At 36.0% G+C, this 19,359-nt stretch overlaps 1 protein-coding gene across 1 annotated transcript in view; it reads left to right on the top strand.

Annotated features, from left to right (window-relative positions):
• Positions 1 to 19,359, top strand: part of kremen1 (kringle containing transmembrane protein 1) — a 57,816-nt gene that overhangs the window by 8,676 nt on the left and 29,781 nt on the right. The window contains exon 2 of the mRNA XM_016572828.1: positions 18,363 to 18,525. Within this exon, the coding sequence (XP_016428314.1) occupies positions 18,363 to 18,525 (163 nt within the window). The remainder of the gene's footprint in view (positions 1 to 18,362; positions 18,526 to 19,359) is intronic.

Raw genomic sequence — 19,359 nt, 5'->3', positions numbered from 1 at the left:
TGAAACATTTGATTGATTAATTAAATTCAGAAATTAATGAAACTTTGAAAGACTGAAATAGTATATTGTAAAGCCTACTACAGTTATCTTTATTTTGTACTTTGAGAAAAATCACAGACAAATGTTTTTGGTCATCTGTGTTGCTTCTCATTGTTTTTTAGATGACTAATCGATCTGGAGGCACTGAAGAATGGCATCATGATACAAATAATCTAAAAAAATAATCCAGAAACAGGAAAATAGTTTGTCAATAATGCTAGAAGACAATAACAAAGAGTAATTTTTCCAGCTAAAGTCAGTTCATTGATGATTCAGTGATGTCATCATCCAGTTCAGCTCTCTTCCAATAGTGTCTGTGCAGTCAGTCAGTCAAGTGCCCCCCAACTAAGCAAGCCAATGGCGACAGTGGCAAGGAACCAAACCTTCATCGGTGACAGGAATGGAGAAAAAACCTTGGGAGAAACCAGGCTCAGACGAGGGGCCAGTTCTCCTCTGGCCAGACGAAACCAGTATGGCGTGGTTTAATTCCAGGCTGCAACACAGGTCAGATTGTGCAGAGGACTTGTCTGGAGAAGTAAGAGAAGTAAATAAGAAAAGACATCATCTGTAATTATTAAAGGTCCTCGAGGGACGAGCATACGTTTACTATTGATGATGTTACATTAGTGCATTGAGAAACACAGGACATATGTTTTCGATTACAGGTGTGATTATTTTCTTTGAGATGTGTCATGTTCTTGGGAGAGTTTGGAAGGATTACACCTGTCTAATCCACACTATCACTCGTCACCTGTCCAGAATCCAGCTGTCAGGGTGTGATTACTCCGTGCCTGCAGTGCGATAAAACCGAGTGGCAAAGTGAGTAACTCCTGTCCGACTTTGAATGAGCTGATAAAACCTGACAGGAATGATAGCTGTGTGAAGAGTGGGAGTGAGACAGAAAGCGATATAGGGAGAGCGACGCCTCGGTTAGGTTTGTCAGATCAGCCCTGTCTAATTCAAAGGAGCAGTGGAAGACAGCGGAACATTAAGCTGTCAAGCAGTTGTACCCGTGTCTGTGGATGTGTGCCTCATTATTCATTTTCACAAAGCTTAGTATCGCGCTATGTAGTTATTTTTGATGGAAATTCTGTATTTTTATTGATCTAATAATTAAATATATTATTTTAAATTATATATAAGTATTAGGTCAATGAAAAATGGTTCATATGTAATTTTTAAATTAACCATTTGTCAATGATATAATAATAAAATATAATTTTTAACCATATTCATTGACATGATACTTAAATGATTAAATATGATCTAATAAATATTTATATGTGTGTGTATAAAATATAAATTAAAAAATATTTAACTTCTAACTATTTCTTAGTGATATGATAATTAAATATCTATTAAAATATAAAACATTTTCCACTCATTATAATAATAATTACATATAATTTAATACATAAACAATCTTTTCATTAATATTATATATTTAATTATTATGTCAATGATTCTCAGTGATATGATAATTAAATATAATTTAATATATAAAATATTTTGATTATACTGATTAAATATAATATAATATATAAATCATTTTGTGATATAAAAATAAATATAATTTAATATGTAAACTATTGTTCATTGATATAATAAATGATATTTCATATTTCAATTGTATATCATATTTAATATACAATTAATATAGTGGTTCATTAAATTCATTAAATCACTGAATTTTTTTTTTTTTAGCATTTTTAATTACTGTTGCTACAATTTTATAAGTCTGTGCATTTGATAAATTTTTAAGGGGGTTTTACACCTCTTACCCATGGCTAAATCAGTGTAATGCACTGTCTCTTGTGGTTTATTGCTTAACCACCTCTAGACCGTTTTCACTTCAGAAATGCCAAGAACTGCACTTTCTTCTCATCCCATCACTATAATAAACACTAATGGAAGCTGCATCTAACCGAAAATCACATCTTTAAAATCACATCTCTTTGGAATACAGGATCCACCACATAAGAGGAGTGTTTCCCTTCATTATTTCTGTAGCATAGCTCTCCCGTTCTCCCTGTCATTGTCCTCACTTTTACATGCATCTCTGCGGTTTTGATCTGAAAACTGTTACGCGTGTGCAAGCTTCACAAGCTTCTTTGCTTCTCTCCGACATTTGCAAATGCCTGGAGACAGAACTTGTCATGTTCAATTGGAATTTTCTCACACTCTTCCTCTCTTGCTCTTCACGTTCTCTAAACTAACAGTGAAAAAAAAGTCTAATGTGCACCCTACAATGAATTCATATCAAAGAAGCAAACAATTGGTTTATAATCGAAATTTTAGCCATTTGCATAGGGAGTGCCTGGTGAGCGCTTTAGGAAAAATGCAAAAACGCATATGAAAATTGTATGAGATAATGACTCTTTTCCGAACAACTATTGGTATTTAGGGCTAAATTAAAATGCATACAGTATCTAGCACTGCTGCAGTGCTTAGGACAAAAAGTTGAACAGCTAGAACAACCAATAGTGCCACCAGCATGCAAATGCATCTGTCTGGATGCTCAAGGCCGTGAGTGTAGTTATCTACACTGCTGATCCAAGCAAATGCTCTTCTGAAAGCAACAGCGTTTTTGTAATGGGTTGCTCCAGTTCTCTCTAGGGGAGAATGAGATTAGATGGTGCTTTGAAAGGGGCTTTTAATCTTTATCTGGCCATGTAATAGAGTCGAGAATATTTAAAATGCGGTAGTACTAGAGTTTATTCACTAGGGCTTCTTAAATGGCGGTAAAGTCAGCAGATGCTTGGCAAACGCACCGAAGAGATGCTACCAATTGTAGTGGAAACTGCCCATTATCTGAAGGAAGTCCTCTAGCATTCCCAGATCTCTGAAGACCAAATCTGAACCTTTTCAAACAAGCAAACATGTACTTATGTGGTGTTTTGTACAGCTATGATTTCAAAAGCCTTGACCAATATCATAATAGTAGGATGTTGAATTACCACGGAAAGGGATGTGACCTGTCCTGTGAACTCCCACACTGTTATGCGAACGTTGAATTTGGTTCTCCGCCACTGGCCAGAGAGCTCTAAAGGAAGAAGAAGAAGGCAAAAAATAAAACCGTCAGGCCGTCCTTCCCCGAATTCACTTGCTCGAGAACCCAAAAAGACTTTTGTGGCAGAGAAGCAAATTGTCACCTTCCCTTTTCTTTTCGCTGGAAACTGTGACATGGAACAACAGGAAGAGCATTGTGGAGGGTCAGATACTTGTGGTGGGGATGAAATAACTTTGTGTTTTGCAGTTCAAGCTAACTTGCAATTAAATGAGGTTTAAGCTACTTTATTCATCTTGGAAACTTTCAACCGTGTTTCATTTAGTCAGTCATTTAACTTGAAAAGAGCCCATAAGCTTTTGATTTAAAGGTTCAAATTTTGTCATGATTTGTTCACCCAAACCTGTATGGTTTTCTTTATTCTGTGGAACACGAAAGAAAATATTTTAAAATGTTTTTTTTCTCTCAATATAATGCAAAGGAATGAGGTCCACTTTTGTTTGGAACCCACTGACTTTCATTATATAGACAAAACTGTAAAATCCTCCGATTCTGTAATCATTTACTCACCCAAGCCTGTATGTTTTTTTCTTCTTCTGTTGAACACAAAAGAAAATATTTTTAAATATTTAAGTGTTTTTTTTTCTCTCTCAATATAATGCAAAGGAATGAGGTTTTTTGGACCCCACTGACTTTCATTATATTGACAAAAACAGTAAAAGACTCAGAATATCTGCTTTTGCATTCCACAGAAGAAAGAATGATGTTTGGATGAATTATCACTTTAATTCTTGAGTTTGTGGCCATTTTGATTACTTTATTTTAACTCATTCAATCTTGTTGGTCACTTTAATACTGTTTTTCTGTATTTGAAATCAGCAGGGTTCAATGGCTGGTTATCTTATCTCAATGCTGGCATACTCTCTTTTCTGTGTATCAAGGATGAATGAGGCCTATTCAACAGCGGACTCACAGAATGCTTCCTCAGGTCCAATTCGAGCAGGTCACTCTTAGTGCCATGTAACTGGATCTCCGAGTCCTCAATAGATCCATGAAACTGATCCCGTTCTCAGAAAGGACAACAGGGATGCCCTGGACTTTCTTTCTCACGCCTTCTGTCTCTCTCGCTCTCTCTATCTCTCACTATTCCATCTGTTTCTCTGCTCTTTTGTTTTTTCCTAGTATCTTTGAGCAGCTGAACTGGAGCAGGTTTTATTGTCAGCAGTGGGAGAAAGCAAGATATTGATGGTTGTGTGTCTTGTGTGGCTGCTTTTGTTTTGTTTCAGATTGCGAAAGGCACATTTCATATGGTGTTTCTTCAGAATGTTGAGAAAGCGACTTGATATGGGGAAACAGATAATGATACCAATATAATTCAACAAAAAAGAAAGAAGAGAAAAAAATGGTAAAGTGAAGTGAACAATGCTGACTTGTCTGCTAGAATGTCCAAAGTTATGTTGTGTAAAGAAAGATAATGTTATATAGTGTTTTAGAGCTGGGGTTCCCAAACATTTTTATTAGCTAAATCTATATGACATAAATGATTTACTTTAATTAATTAAATTATTATTTGATGTTTATCTTTCCATATATAATTTTTAACACCTGTGCATGTTCACTTGTGAGATATTCCTATTGTTTTTTGTTATAATTTAATTTAATTTAAAACATACTTATATATTGTGCTTTTTAAGAAAAATTAGTGTTTAGGATATAATAGGATATATAGGATATAATAATGCACCCCGTCGAGTTGTTAATGAATGGCAATACATTTGGGGTTGGGGGTTTATATGAATGTATCTCTGAGAGGAGCTGACTGTCTTCAGAAAAGTTTAGAGGGTATTTTCTTTTCATCTTGCCTCTGTATAATACAGAATAAAGTAGTATTTATAAACGCAGCACTGCCTTGTTTACAGCGATAACCAAGGAAACTCTCTATTGCTGCTGTTCCATAAGACCTGCTGTCACCTGCGTTCTCATTCAACCCGTCTGCTGTTTTTTCGAGCGATATGTTTTATGTAGTATAGTTTCACAAAGCTGAAGTCAGACCATTCTGTTTTTGTTTCTGTTTCGAAATTATACAATCTAATTTAAATCAAAAACTGCTCATGCTGCGTGTATGCAGCATCTTTGTTTGGAACGTGATTGAAATCCAGTGGTTGCCTCTTAATTTAAATGAAAGGAGCACAGGGAAAGCCTTAGTTTGTTTATATGAAGAGATTCCTTTTGTTTATATTATTTATTTGATTTGGAATTTGTTTTAAAATTTCAATTGAGTTTTGAATATCATAGATGTTTGCGGGTTGAACTCTTTTGACTTAAGCCTGTAAGTAACTCTGTAGCAATCTGCCGGAACACCCTAGCAACCCTAGCAAAAATTTTGATGAATACTAAATCTGTTTTTTTGTGAGTGGGATGAATTAATGCACATTCACATTTAGTCTAGAACTACAGTAACATCATGTTCACACAGCGCACACAACTCCTCTGCACTTCCGATTTCTCCCAATATGGGGACAGGAGACTTGTCAGTCAATAAATGGGAAAACAAAGTAACTGGCATTACTTTTTTGAAAAAGTAACTCAGATATTTTCTTGTAAATTAAAAAAGTAATGCGTTACTTTACTAGTTACTTGAAAAAAGTAATCTGATTACGTAACTCGCGTTACTTGTAATGCGTTACCCCCAACACTGGTAGCAACCTCATAGCAACACCCTGGCAACCTTGAGATGAGTTGTACAGATGCAAGTACCTCTCACATTTTTTTAGAACATGCAAAAATCTCATTTTTGTTTATAATTTATTGTTTCAATCCTTCACTTTTTTGATAAAAGCATCTGCTAAGTAGATGTAACCTCATAATTGCTCTCAGAACAGCTCTTAGGGGCAGTCTCTTACTTTACAGCTTGCATGAAACATTGGTCACAGATGGTGGATGTTTGTGCAACACACATGCATGAGCTGATTCTCTCCTGAGGGAAAAGGCGTAAGATTATTGAGCTTTTTTGGGCAATGTCTGTACCTGCCGTGTGTGGTAACCACTCATCTTCCTTTTTATAAAGTGAATGGGTCCCACACAACATTCAGTGTAATTAGTTTGAATGAAAACACATGGCTGGGAGAGATTTTCAGACATGTTAGAAAATTAAAATGGAATAAAATGAAATGAAGTATTTCCCCTCCAAACCTCCTTGTTCCATGTTTAATTGGAGCTTCAGTGGAGTAAGTAAAATACTCCATAGGTTTGACATTGGCTTTTGGTTCACTGCAGGCAGCGCTATCAAGGAAAAAATTAATTTGCACATTTTATTAGGTTCATCCTTATAAATGTTATAATGTACATTTTCTCTATACCTTTATTCTCACATTATATAACATTTTCAGAAACACATAGAAAATGTTGCATTAACTGAAAACAACAGTGCCCCAAAAAACTCATTCTTAGATGCTGCGATCATGTACACATCCTTTTATGTTTGAAAAATCTGAATATGAAAATTGTGTACATTTCTAATACTCATACACTAACATTAACTAGCTATGGTATTACTGTGTTTTTTTACATAGTGTAATTTTGATGCAATGGTTTTATGCACCATGGGAATAATGTTTTTTGTTTATTTTATTTTTTGGTAGTATTTTTATATTCTTTGAAGTACCCTGGAGTGGCATGTAAATACTATGTTAAAATATGATATTAAGTGCAGTCGTATATATCAAAGTTGAATATAAGTCTATATGTAAAAAAGAGCTGTAGAAAGATAGACAGGTGTGGCCTTTTGCCTGTAATTCATGAGACTTGACTCAAGCTCAAATTCTCTTGGACAAAAGTATGGAGTTTTGGGAAGGAATTAAGTATATGTCTGTTTATATACCCTTGATTGATTTAGCCATTGATTATATGTACATGTTCTTTGAAGACAGTTTGAAGACCAAAAACACAGACATGGAAACGCTTAAAAACGCTTACTGCTTTTCTGCCGAATTTCTGTGTTTTGAATTGGGCTTGTTTGGCCTAAAGTAACAGAAACTGTGCTGTGGTGTGGCCTGTAATCACTCTTTCTCAGTATCAGAGGGTCTAACGTTGCGCACACATGCCATTCAATGCACCCGACACATGTCTGCCTGCCTAAAACCACATATAATTAACATTCTTGCCATACCAATAAACCTGAGCAAAAACAGGGTGATCCGAAACAGGTGCGAGTTTGTGTGTACACATGTAATAATATACAACACAGGTCTTTGAGGTGTTACAAGGAAGTGGATCCAAACTTTGATCCAGCTTTGCTCTGTTCTGGCCAAACCCAAAGCCAGTGTGAAAGTCAGCCAGGGTAGCTTGGGTTTCTATAATTCAACTGCACTCCCATCAGTGAAGAGATGTGATAACATAATCATTTCTCAGTTCACCAATTCTGATTTGACAGAAACACTGTCCTGGTTTGAATTATACATAAAACCATGATCTAGTAACCCAGTTTTCCATAGAAACATTTGGCTGTTCAGGCTTTGCAAGAGAACATTGGCTGATAATCTTTACATTTATTGAATCTCAGAGTTTAAGCAGAATCTATAGCTGACAGCACTGATTATTGATCTCCTCCGTTGTTTCTCTCTTGCTAACAGCTTAAACAAATGTTTCACCCCGTTGTAAATCATGCTCTAAATGTTTTAAGGGCCATCTGGGTGTTGTAATGCTGTGCAGAAGGGCAGAGTAGGAGAAGTAGTCTGTGCTTCACTCTTAAAGGCGTCATATCATGAAAAATCACATTGTCTTTAATCTTTTGAAATATATGTCAATAAGCTATGTAAACATAATGCAAATTTAAGGAATTACTTTAGTTATCAACCCAGGCTCATTGGAAAAATGTACCTGTGACGACATTTCTGCAAAATGATATTAAGTTGATTCATGCAGATTTCGGACAAGTGAAATGTCAAGTGAGTTCACTTTTATCCAGAACAGATGAACATGAATCAGGCAGTGTTTTATGATGTTTTATTATGGTTGTTGTATGTATCACAGCAGTTCAGAAATGAAATGTGCAGTAAGTGGGGATGAAACTGTAAGGCTGTATCGCATTTGAAAATAGCATACCACCTTAACTAAACCATACCCTGATAGTGTTAACAAAAGCAAACCTGAGATAAAACACATTTGCTGAGGAAACTATTCCATATTAGCTTGCTTATACAAGTCTTTGAACTCTTTTATCATGACCTGTGCTTCACTGGACTCGTAGCTCAACTTTGCAGTGCTTTACCAGGTGAGCTTCCGAGCAAGTTTACTGCATCTGAAAAGCCATTCATATAGAGCTAATTAAGTGATACACGTCAAAATGCTGAAAAGCTGACAAATCATGCATTATGGTCAAAGTGTTTTGAAGTCCCAACACGATATTATGGAAGGAACTGTATAAAATAAAATAAATCATTATTAATTGATAATCTGCCCTTGTAATGATAATGTGTGTGAAAGGAATAAAAGTTGTTGGTGTTGTTTTGTAGTGTTTGCAGGTTTGCATTTATCAGAAGAGAGGACACCGTATGTTTTAAACTAATTGATTCGATTGAGTAAATGATTCAATGATTCACTATTAAAGATGAACACTTGTTTCATTCAGAAATGAATCAGTGTTTTTAGAACGCATTCATTTGGTTGGATGAACTATTCATTGATTCACTCGATGTAACTGCTATATAAATTAATGATTATATGACCCTTTTAAGGCTTACTGTAAGAAATCTAAATTCACTGCAGTAGAAAGTATAGAATCCAAGTGAATAATTCTAGTAGTTTCCTTCTAGTTCCAGAATTGTGTCCTTGAACTCCAGACAAAGGGGTTTCTTGGCTAATAGCGGTAAGCGCTTAAACTAATCAAGGATCTGCGGGCGGATATCCGTTGAGAGGTCTTGGTGTAAGAGAGAGGGTGCAAATGACACAAGCATTATGAGGTCCTGTGGGAACAATGAGCTCTAGTGTCTTCCCAGACAAATCCTACAACATGACGGCAGTCTACGGCTTAAAACCGCTCTTTTCTTTCACTCCTTCCATGAATGAATGGGGAGAACAAGAGGCAGAGACAGAAGATGATGCTGAAAAGGGAGGAATGCTGTGCATGTTTTTACTGCCACATTGTCTGTATCAGAGGTCTCTGTATGCTAGTTTTCATAGGAGTTGTTTTACTCAAGCATGCTTTTATACAATAAGAATTACACCCACATGCTGCCACTCGCTTTACCGTTTAGAGAGAGCGAACTGTCGTGTTTATTATCATGGCTTTGAAAATCCTGTTCATGTTGATGTGTGCAGATACTGAGCTAGGATACAAGGGAACTCAAAACCGGTGTCAGTTCAGGATGTTTGGACCGCAGCTATCTACAACCTTTGATAAAGCTGACAAGTTAGATGGCATATTTTAGCTCTCCAGCGTACATTAGTACACGCTTACACAACCCACACATGTCGCAGATTCCCGTTTTGTGTGTTTATATGCAGGCTCATTTGGCAGTTAGGGTTGCACTTCAAAGGCTGGCTTGAGCAGTTTTGGAAAGTGAACATGACCCTAGCGTGGGCGCTATCTCTTTGTTTTGCTGTTAATTTTACGAGTCTTGGCTTTGTGACCCCCTCCATAACAAAAGGAAATGTAAATTAAAGCGGCATTTACCTCACAAGCTTAACTCAATTTGTGGGGAAAATTGGGGCACTTGAGGAGAGAAGGACGGCAATAAGATAATTCCACTATCTGGCTTTTTATAGACTCTTTGTTTGTTTAGTTTGCTTTCTTTTACCTTTTGTGTATTGCAGAGACGTGTGCTTTATCATTTCAGATGTATGTGACCCAAACAAACTCAATTTGGAGCTTTCAGACCAAACAGAAGAATACCATGCTATCACCATGATTTTTAATGCATGGTAATACTGTGGTATTATGTGGTATACTTTGGCAAAATGTTTATATGATATTTTCGAAAGAAGTCTCTTATGCTCACCAAAGCTGCATTTATGTGATCAAAAATACAATAAAAACAGTAATATTGTGAAATATTATTACAATTTAAAATAACTATTTTCTATTTTAATATATTTTATTTATTCCTGTGATAGCAAAGGTGAATTTTCAGCAGCCATTACTCCAGTCTTCAATGTCACATGAAGACAATTATAGAAATTATTCTAATATGATGATTTGGTGCTCAAGAAACATTTCTTATTATTACCAATGTCGAAAATAGCTATAATATTAGAAATCTTTATAACATTTGTGACAATATACTGTATTGTCACTTTTGATACATTTTTGCAACCTTACTGAATGAAACAATTAACTTCTTTCAAACTAAATAAATAAATAACAAATAAAAATCTTACTGTACACTAACTTTTAAATGGTAGTGTTTAAGTCACAGTATAATAAATTTTGCACACAAAAAAAAAAAGAAAAGAAAAATCCGTCCAAAATTATTTTTTTTATAATAAATAAACATCTGGTAATATATACTTTTTGCCTACTTGAGTGATTTAAATAATTTATAAATTAAAGGTACTCTCATTTGATTTGATCATTTTCTATTTTTGTTTAGAACTTGATGGGAAAATATGATTGTTTATAACAAATACATAACATTGACATCAGTATAAATACTGTTTTACATTACCATGGTATTTTACTTAGTAAATACCATGGTACAATATATGAAAATGGACTATGGTATATACTGTATGAAATTACCATGGTATTATGTGATTCCATCACTGTACCATGGTACAGCCACAATATATTTTTTGCAAGGGAATTTTTCTCTGCTTTCATCTGTGTTATTCCCCCGTTGTTTACTTTCCTGTCAGGGTTGGTTTGAGGTGGTGTCAGTGGCGTGTGCCAAGTTAGTCTGCCATTCCCACTTTTATTTATTTAACCTCTTGTGGTCCCACTTTCACGTCACAGCCCATGAAGCTTTTGTTCCCCATACGGTATGTGAAGATGAAAGATGGCAGCAAAGCCTTGTGGATTCTGTCACAGTTTTCATCCAGCTGGACTCTGCGGGCCCAGATATAGCGTTGGAGGATTCTCACTGCAAGAGAGGATGTCTACGCATGAAATAACAATTTCACAGTGTCAGGCACTTGTGTGTGTTGGCCAGCATACCAGCTAAACCTCTGTGACTGCTCATTCAAGACCTTTATTATTCATCACCCAGAGCCAACTCATATACATCCATTCAGTTTTTTTTTCTCTGAGAAACTGCTGAGGCGGTTTACATTAAAGGAACAGTTCATCCAGAAATTAACATTTTGTCATCATTTACTCACTCTCATAATGATTCCAAGCATGCATGCCTTTATTTTTCTGTTAGTCATTATTTTCATGCAATTTATGCAATAAGCCAAAATATAATCAAATGCAATTTACATATAATAAAAGTCCATATAACTTGGCCGCTTTGGAAAAGAGCGGCTAGGACAATATTTCAGATATTTTTGTTTTATAAAGAAAGAAAGTCAAAAAGGCTTGGAATGACATTAGGGTGATTTTTTTTGGTGAACTTTTCCTTTAAACCCATAATATGCCTTTCCAACCTCTAATAAAGACTTTTTAAATTCATTCTCACCTTCCAGGAAATTTGCAACGAGCAAAATTGCCTTAAAATTGTTGGCTGCCTTAAGGTGTTTCTCATTCTATTTATACTCTTCAAAGGCAGCACATGGCAGCACACACTGCTCACTTTTCCCATTAAAGGTAACAGGATTGAATAAAGTGCAGTGTATAAGTGAGTCATGGAGAGGTTAGAGAAGGTTCAACCAGGTTAATGTTGAAGAGTACCACTGAGGTGCTGCAATTCTGAACCTGCTTGATTTTACAGAATGTCCTGCTGAAGTTTGGGGTTTTGTGAATGAGAAGAACTTGGGTAGGTGATACTTTATTTTAAACGGAGTTATGAAAATATTAGCTCTAGGTAAAAGTAGTTCACCAGTTATTCTATACTGGTCTTGAATCGGGACTATGAAGTTATACAGTACAAAATATATTGTGGTCGTTATGTATAATCTTTTTCTATTCTTAACTGTTTTAATTCATTTTAAATCAATTTTAGTTTATTTTAAAAGTTTGTATTATTATTTTTGTATTATTATTTTAATTCCTTTTATGTAGAGCACTTTGAATTACCATTGTGTATGAAATGTGCTATATAAATAAACTTGCCTTGCCTTGCCTTGCATTGTCACGTTTATCCTTGCATGTGAACCTATTTAAAGTAGTCTAGATTAGTGGTCGACTGATATGGATTTTTTTGATGGCTGATGCTTTAAGAGCAGGGTGGCTGTTAGCCGATATAAAGCTGATATAGAACTACATTATGATACTGCACTAATTTAAATGTATGTTTATTTTACTAAAATAATTAGAAATAAATAGTTTGAAAATCAATCAACTTGAAAAAATTATTTGAACTTGATAAAAAAAAATCAATGAAATAAACAGATTTATACTTAAAATAGAAACTTTTTGATTCTGTAATCCTCTTATAGTATTTTCCCTAAATAAAGATGGATGGACAGTGGCGTTTTTATACAGGTTATGCATATATGATAAGAAAATCTAACAGATGGATTCACCAAATTTGCATTAAATGCTTATCAAACAGGCTCTCAGTGATGTCAAAATAAAAGTCTCACTTCTGACACTTATCAAAAGTGGCTAAACAGAAAACTTATCGGAAAAATGCCAAATATATAGACTAGCCTGGATAGTTATTTTTTATTTATTTTTTTTACCTTGTGCAGTTTGGTTCTTAGTTTTTAAGGATGGAAGCAATGTCATGCAAAATCGTCTATTTTGGCTAGCTTCTACGAAGTGACATTTGTGCCAGAATACTGTAGATGTAAATAAGCCTATTTATTCTATCAAAACTATGCATGATTACATGGCTAGTTGCAGTTTATCCCTATATAAAAGCATCCAAAAAGCAGCATGTCATGGGACCTTTAAGAATTGTTTTTTCCAGTCCTGTCAGAACAGTTCTGTGACCCATTTTTAGGTCAAAACCCACCCACCGGTTAAGAAGCACTCTATTAGGCCACCTCGGTGGGGCCATGTCAGCCGCGATGCATCATGACACATACATCTCTTGAAATCATGTTCTCTTAATGGGAACTGCTTTTGATTATATAGTTGAGAGGCTTCTGTATCCAGTCCTAAAGTGGTTATTTGTAGTTGAAGTTTGTCCAGTTGTTGTCTGTTCGTTTTGAAAGCACATCCCCTGAGGCAGACAGACTCAGTGAGTGTTTCATATGATGTGGCGGATGAGCAGATGGTTTGGCACTGTCACTTTTATACATAATCATCTTCTCTGCTTGTCTCATAGGCCTGCCACGTTCTCAGCTGAGCCCAGGGCTGGCTAAACCTAGTTGGAGTGGGAAACTGTTTTAGCCTTTACCATTGTCACTCCATTCAGTGTGACACAGAACGAGACCCAAAGGAAGCACAGTGTCCTGTTGAATTATCTCACATCCCTCCCAGTGCATTAGTCATTAAGCCTACCTGCAAGACATGGGGTTGGAATATGCAAATAACCATGGAAAGATTGTGTCATGATTAGATGTATTTTGCTTTTCAAGTAAACAGCTTTATAACTGAAGTTAGTTCACCCTAAAATCATATACTCACCCTTATGTTTTCCAAAACCTGAATGGCCTTACTTCTGTCTTCCGTGGAACATAATACAAGAACATGATTGATTTATTTTTAGTTTTAGTTGTATTTCTTGTTTTACAAATTTTAGTACTTTAGCTTAAACTAATGCTATTTCAGTTAGTTGCCATAGCAGGTTTTTCATCTAATATTTCTAACACTGATATTTTATGTTATTTCAGTTTTATTTCAATTGTCAAAAAAGTTAACAAGTTAACAAAGCTGCCTTTAAAAAGTGTCAATGATGCGACGTCAGTGATGTCAGTCACCATTGGTACTTATGTGTCATGTGACATTATAATGTGACAAATTTGAATTTGTGGCAGTGAATATTGACTTAAATTGGGGTATTTTCCTCCCACAAAGCTACTGATGGTTCCAGAAGACTTGAAATACCCAAAAAGTCATACAGACAGTCAGCGTTCAGTTTTATTGTATAGAAAAGAACATTTAGGCCAAGGCACGCCACTGACCACAACAATGTTTGAAGCCCCCATCACTATTCCAGTTGTTTGTTATTACTGATAAAGATTCCAAAAGATCTAGAAATCAGACTTTTGAATGTGATCCTGAGTTATTTTGGCTTATTTGAATGCTTGTGTATTATTGTAAATGATTTGAAGTCATCTGAAGGCTCCCTTAGAAGTTTGATGAGGCCCCCTAGTGGATCCCCGCCTTCATATTTAGAGCCACTGATTTAGGGTATTCAGCTACACTTTTTATTTTGTGTTCCACAAATTAAAGAAAGTTTGAAATGACATGAGGATGAGTAAATGACAGTTTTCATTTTTTGGGGTAAACTATTGCTTTAATGACAGAATTTAAATTTTTATTCTCCTCCAGTACTTCTGCTGGATTTTACTGAGAATTGTGTCACTGGTGAATCCTGGTGCCTTCGGTTGTCACAAACACAACAAATTGAGTCTAATTTATTACTGCCCTTTTTTTTTTTATTTGTACTGTTCACAATGCTACATAGTCTCTCTTGGTCCCTTACAAAGATGAGAGCATCTGCAAACTCAACATGGAACCAATTAGCAATGAATCCTTTCACATATAATAACAGGGCAACTAACTCTTAGCACATAATCCACTTCTGTCCGTTTTTTTAAGACTCACTTGTTTCTGGTTCTGTGGAGTGGTTCCTCCCTTCCTCCTGATCTGAGCTTATTTTTCTGTTGATGTACTTGCATTTTATAGTTTTATTTCCATTCGCTCTTTCATGAGGCCGAGACTCTGTTTCCCATCAAGGCCTGTGATCCAACCACAACAAAGGCATCACATGGTGATACAGGGGGAAACTTAATGATGGAGTTAGGAACGGTTGGAGGTGATGTTATTACGGCTAACAGAGGGGGAAAGCTCATCCTCAGGAACATGCAAGTGCAAATGGTTGTGTTTTTTTCCAAAAATTGCGTTTCTTTGAAAGCCGCCTGGCAACCCACACTGGGTTTTGACTACCCATTCATCTCAATGATGGACCTTCTTATCTGGTTCTTCCCAGTCTACTAGCTGTTTCCCTACACTGCCGCAACTTAATTATAATTGCTACCCTTCCTCGGGCCCTTCTTATTTCAGCCATCCCGTCTGGAAACCTTTTCTGCCGAGGTTAGCCACAGCAGCAAGATGTCTGCCGGTTTGTGGCCCAATTCAACTGAGATATGCAGCAGCAGAGGGTTATTTCTCATCACAGAGGCAGCAATGTTGCTCTTCAGGTGACTTTTGCCTTTTGCAGGTGAGCATTGCAACGCATAAATAGGAATAATGAGATGTATGCTGTGCAGAGAGTGGGTAGGAAGGACGTCCATCCCATTAGTAATGCATGGTTTGGCTGACAGTAACTCTGTCCAAGATTACAAAGAGGAAATCATGATTGCTCTGGGAGATGTGTGACTCTCCAATGTGCCGTAAACTCCCTGAGCTTCACGCAACAGCAGAAGCATCGACCGACCCCTAACGAAATGACAACACCATCTAGTCACGCATTATTTATTGCCATCCTTTATGAATGTCACTGCAAGTGTGTATGGATGAATGTTGCTATAAAGTTTAACAGCAACCTTTTTTGTAATAAACACCATTTTAAAGAAGCACACGAAAGGAATAGTTCACCGAAAAATGACAATTCTGTCAGAATTTACTCATTGTCATATCGTCCCATAACTTATTCTACCTGTAGGACTTTCTGGTTTTTGTGGATCACGAAATGTTGTTTTTTAAAGAATATCCAGAGTAACTTTCTTTTGTAAAGTATTTAAATAACTGAATATTATATAATTATTATATTTTTATTTTTATTATATAAAAATATTTTAATGAATTATTATATGAAATATTCCACTAAAGAAAAAGTCATACATGTTTCAAATGACATGAATTATGTAAATAATGACAAAATGTAAATGTTCGAGTGAACTACCTGTCCATTTAACTCAGATAGTTCATACAAATTGAGCAAACCACATATTAATATTAAGACTAAATAGGTAGCATATTAAAAAAAAAAAAAAAAACCTGGTCATCGTAATTCCAGAAGCCCAACAGCATTCATGTCCCAACGGGGGTTGTTTCTGAGTCTTGCCACCTGCATGACTTTAATTATATGTTTTTAATTTTTTTTTTTTTGGGTCAAATAAATGAATAAATATGTCCCAAAATAACAAGTTGTGCACGTATCAATTCATACAAGTTGAGCAAACCACATGTTAATATTGAGACCATACAGATTGTTTAGTTAAAAAAACAAAAAAACTAAAAACATCATGGTCATCGTAATTCCAGAAACCCAGCAGTATTCATGTCCCAGCGGGGGTCGTTTCTGAGTCTTGCCACCTGCATGACTTTAATTAAAATCTACATGACACCCAAAAAGCAAAGCCTGTGATTTCACGTTTTAATGAGACCTGGTTTTCTTTCTTTTTGATTCCAGCGAGCATGACTTCCACAGTGCTGCCTGGACACTGTCCAAGTGTTCTGCGGCTTTTAGGGCTGTATTTTCTGATTGGATACAACTGTTTCAGTTGTGCGAGCAGCAGCGCAAATGTCCTACCACATATGTAACTGCACCCTGTGTCCGTTTGCTCGAATGTGCCTTTTTCAGAGCCAGCCACCGGAAAGCATTTGCCCTTTTTTGAGGCGAGCAAGCCTCACACAAATCAAAATGATTATCTGTGAGCACTCATTTGAGGCGGTCCTGCCTGAGGTATGTTAATTGCATTTGATTAATGGCATTCAGGAAATTTGTTTAGGGAGGTTGTGTGGTTTTTTGATTTGTTGCATGATGCCCTACTCATCCCCTGAAGGAAGGGCTCGACCCACATCAGTGGTACATCTAGGCAACTCTCCTTGGAAAACAGAGGCTAATTATCTCAGAATCTTCCCTGTGCTCCAAATACTTTACTCATTTGCAAAGTATATTTGTATGTGTATGTAAAATGAGTGAAAAAATATCCATAAACCCTTAAAAACAAAGGTTATTGTCATTTCATATAGAACCTTTCATTTTTCAAAGGTTCTTTATAGTGGAAAAAGGTTCTTTACATTTTTTAAATATTCTTCATACAAAGAAAAAATGGTGCTTTTATGAACTCTTCACTGAAATCTTTTTTTTGGGAACCAAAAATGGTTCTTCTGTGGCATTGCTTTGAAACCCACCTTGGAGTGTAAAATATCTGGGGACCAGAATTTGGGCTCTTTTGACTTGACCCAGTAAGCAACCACCCAGAACATCATAGTCACATAGCAATGGAAATTAAAAATCTAGGTTGCTTTTTATTATTAATATTCATATGATGCACATTTTCATTTTGTTGGCCTTTGGTGATCTTGGAAAGCAGATCAGAATGAAGATGTTATCAGATTTTGAGGTACCTCACATATGAAAGCCAGGGTTTAAATCCACGCTCTCGCCACATTCCAGCTTCCTCATTCAAACCAGAACTCAGTCCAAATGAGATGCTTTGAAGTCTAGAGCTTAGAAATGCCAACAGATACCCTTTGATGGAATAGTTACCCTCTTGATTATTTTGACTGTGCATAAGTTCTGGGTCTCTGTTGTTTTTGGTTGAGAAAAAGGTCCATATGGTTGCCTTCCAGACTTTTTTTGTTGCAGTTTAGCTTTCGCCAGGAGTTGAAAGAAGGGTAAATGACTCAATTGTCATTTCACCCGACTGTCGCACGCTTACGTATTTAGTTTGCAGACAGGTCATACCACACAAATGCAATTTTGCAATCACAAACCTGAATCATAATTGATTGATTTCTTCCGTTATAATTATTCACCCCCACCCCTTCCCCGCAGCGCTATGACTCATCCTGGGACAGCAGACTTGCATGCTAACAGATGCAATAACATCTGACTATAACAGTTTGAGTGTAAAACTAAAAAAAATGACCATAACCACAATTTCTGCCAAACTACATTATTTTCTAAATGTATTGTTTCTATAAAATCATAATAAATTAAAATGGGATTTCTATCAAATTATGTAAGAAGATTTCTGAATATTTCTGTCTGTTTGTACTAGCTACCCACAGTTTGCTGGATAAAATGTGTTGCGTTTATGTCAAATTTCTGTGGAACATTTGGATTGAAAGAATATTTTCTCTTGTGTCTCTCAGAGTGTTATACAGCTAATGGAGAGGACTACAGAGGTCGACAGAACCAAACAAGCCTGGAAGGAGGGAGGCTTTGCCTTTTCTGGAATGAGACTTTCCAGCATCCATACAACACCATCAAATACCCCAATGGAGAAGGAGGTCTTGGACCACACAACTTCTGCAGGTCAGGCAAATACTGTAGGGATGGAAGGACAGCAAAATAATAGTGATGTTCTATAGAATTTTGCATGATGAATACAAATTTGCAGATGTTTAGCATTGCAAAAAGTACTCATATGGTATTTACGTGTTACTCCAAGGTTCTCAAAAGAATTCAATGGAGTTACACAAAAATGACATTACACTCTTAAAAATAAAGGTTCTTTATTTGCATCTATGGTTCCATTAAGAGCCTTTAACATCCATGGAACCTTTCCATTACACAGAAGGTTGTTTATAGTAGAAAAATGGTTCTTTAGAACAGTGTTTCTCAACTGGTGGGATGCGGGAGTGTACAGTCAAAGAAACAACATCAACAACAAAAAAACATAATTCTAAATATTTTTCTGATGCGATATTTTTATTTTGAAAGGCGTGTATGAAAGCTGTTGACACTTCTGTCAGATGCAGTTTAAGTAAAAAGTGCCTGAGAAAAATGCACTGGCCCTATTCAGTATCTGCGGTCAGATGTTGTCAGGCTTAAAGAGTTAGTTCACCCAAAAATGAAAATTAGCCCATAAATTACTCACCCTCAAGTCATCCTAGGTGTTATGACTTTCTTCTTTCAGACGAATCCAGTTGGAGTTATATTAAAAATTGTCTTTGATCTTTCAAGCTGTTTAATGCCACTCAGCGGGTGTTGCATGCATCAGTCCAAAAGAAGTGAAATAAAAAGAGCCCATCCATAAAAAAAAGTGTCTCACACGGCTCCGGGGGGTGAACAAAGGCCTCCTGTAGCGAATCAATGCGTTTTTGTAAGAAAAATATCCATATTCAAAAACGTAATAATCACTTTAAT

The sequence above is a fragment of the Sinocyclocheilus rhinocerous genome, unplaced genomic scaffold (genome assembly GCF_001515625.1).
Source record: "Sinocyclocheilus rhinocerous isolate Xijiao unplaced genomic scaffold, SAMN03320098_v1.1 scaffold352, whole genome shotgun sequence".
NCBI classification, from domain to species: domain Eukaryota; kingdom Metazoa; phylum Chordata; class Actinopteri; order Cypriniformes; family Cyprinidae; genus Sinocyclocheilus; species Sinocyclocheilus rhinocerous.
Note: the sequence above shows the minus strand (reverse complement) of the source record. Positions and strands in the feature narration are given on the sequence as shown.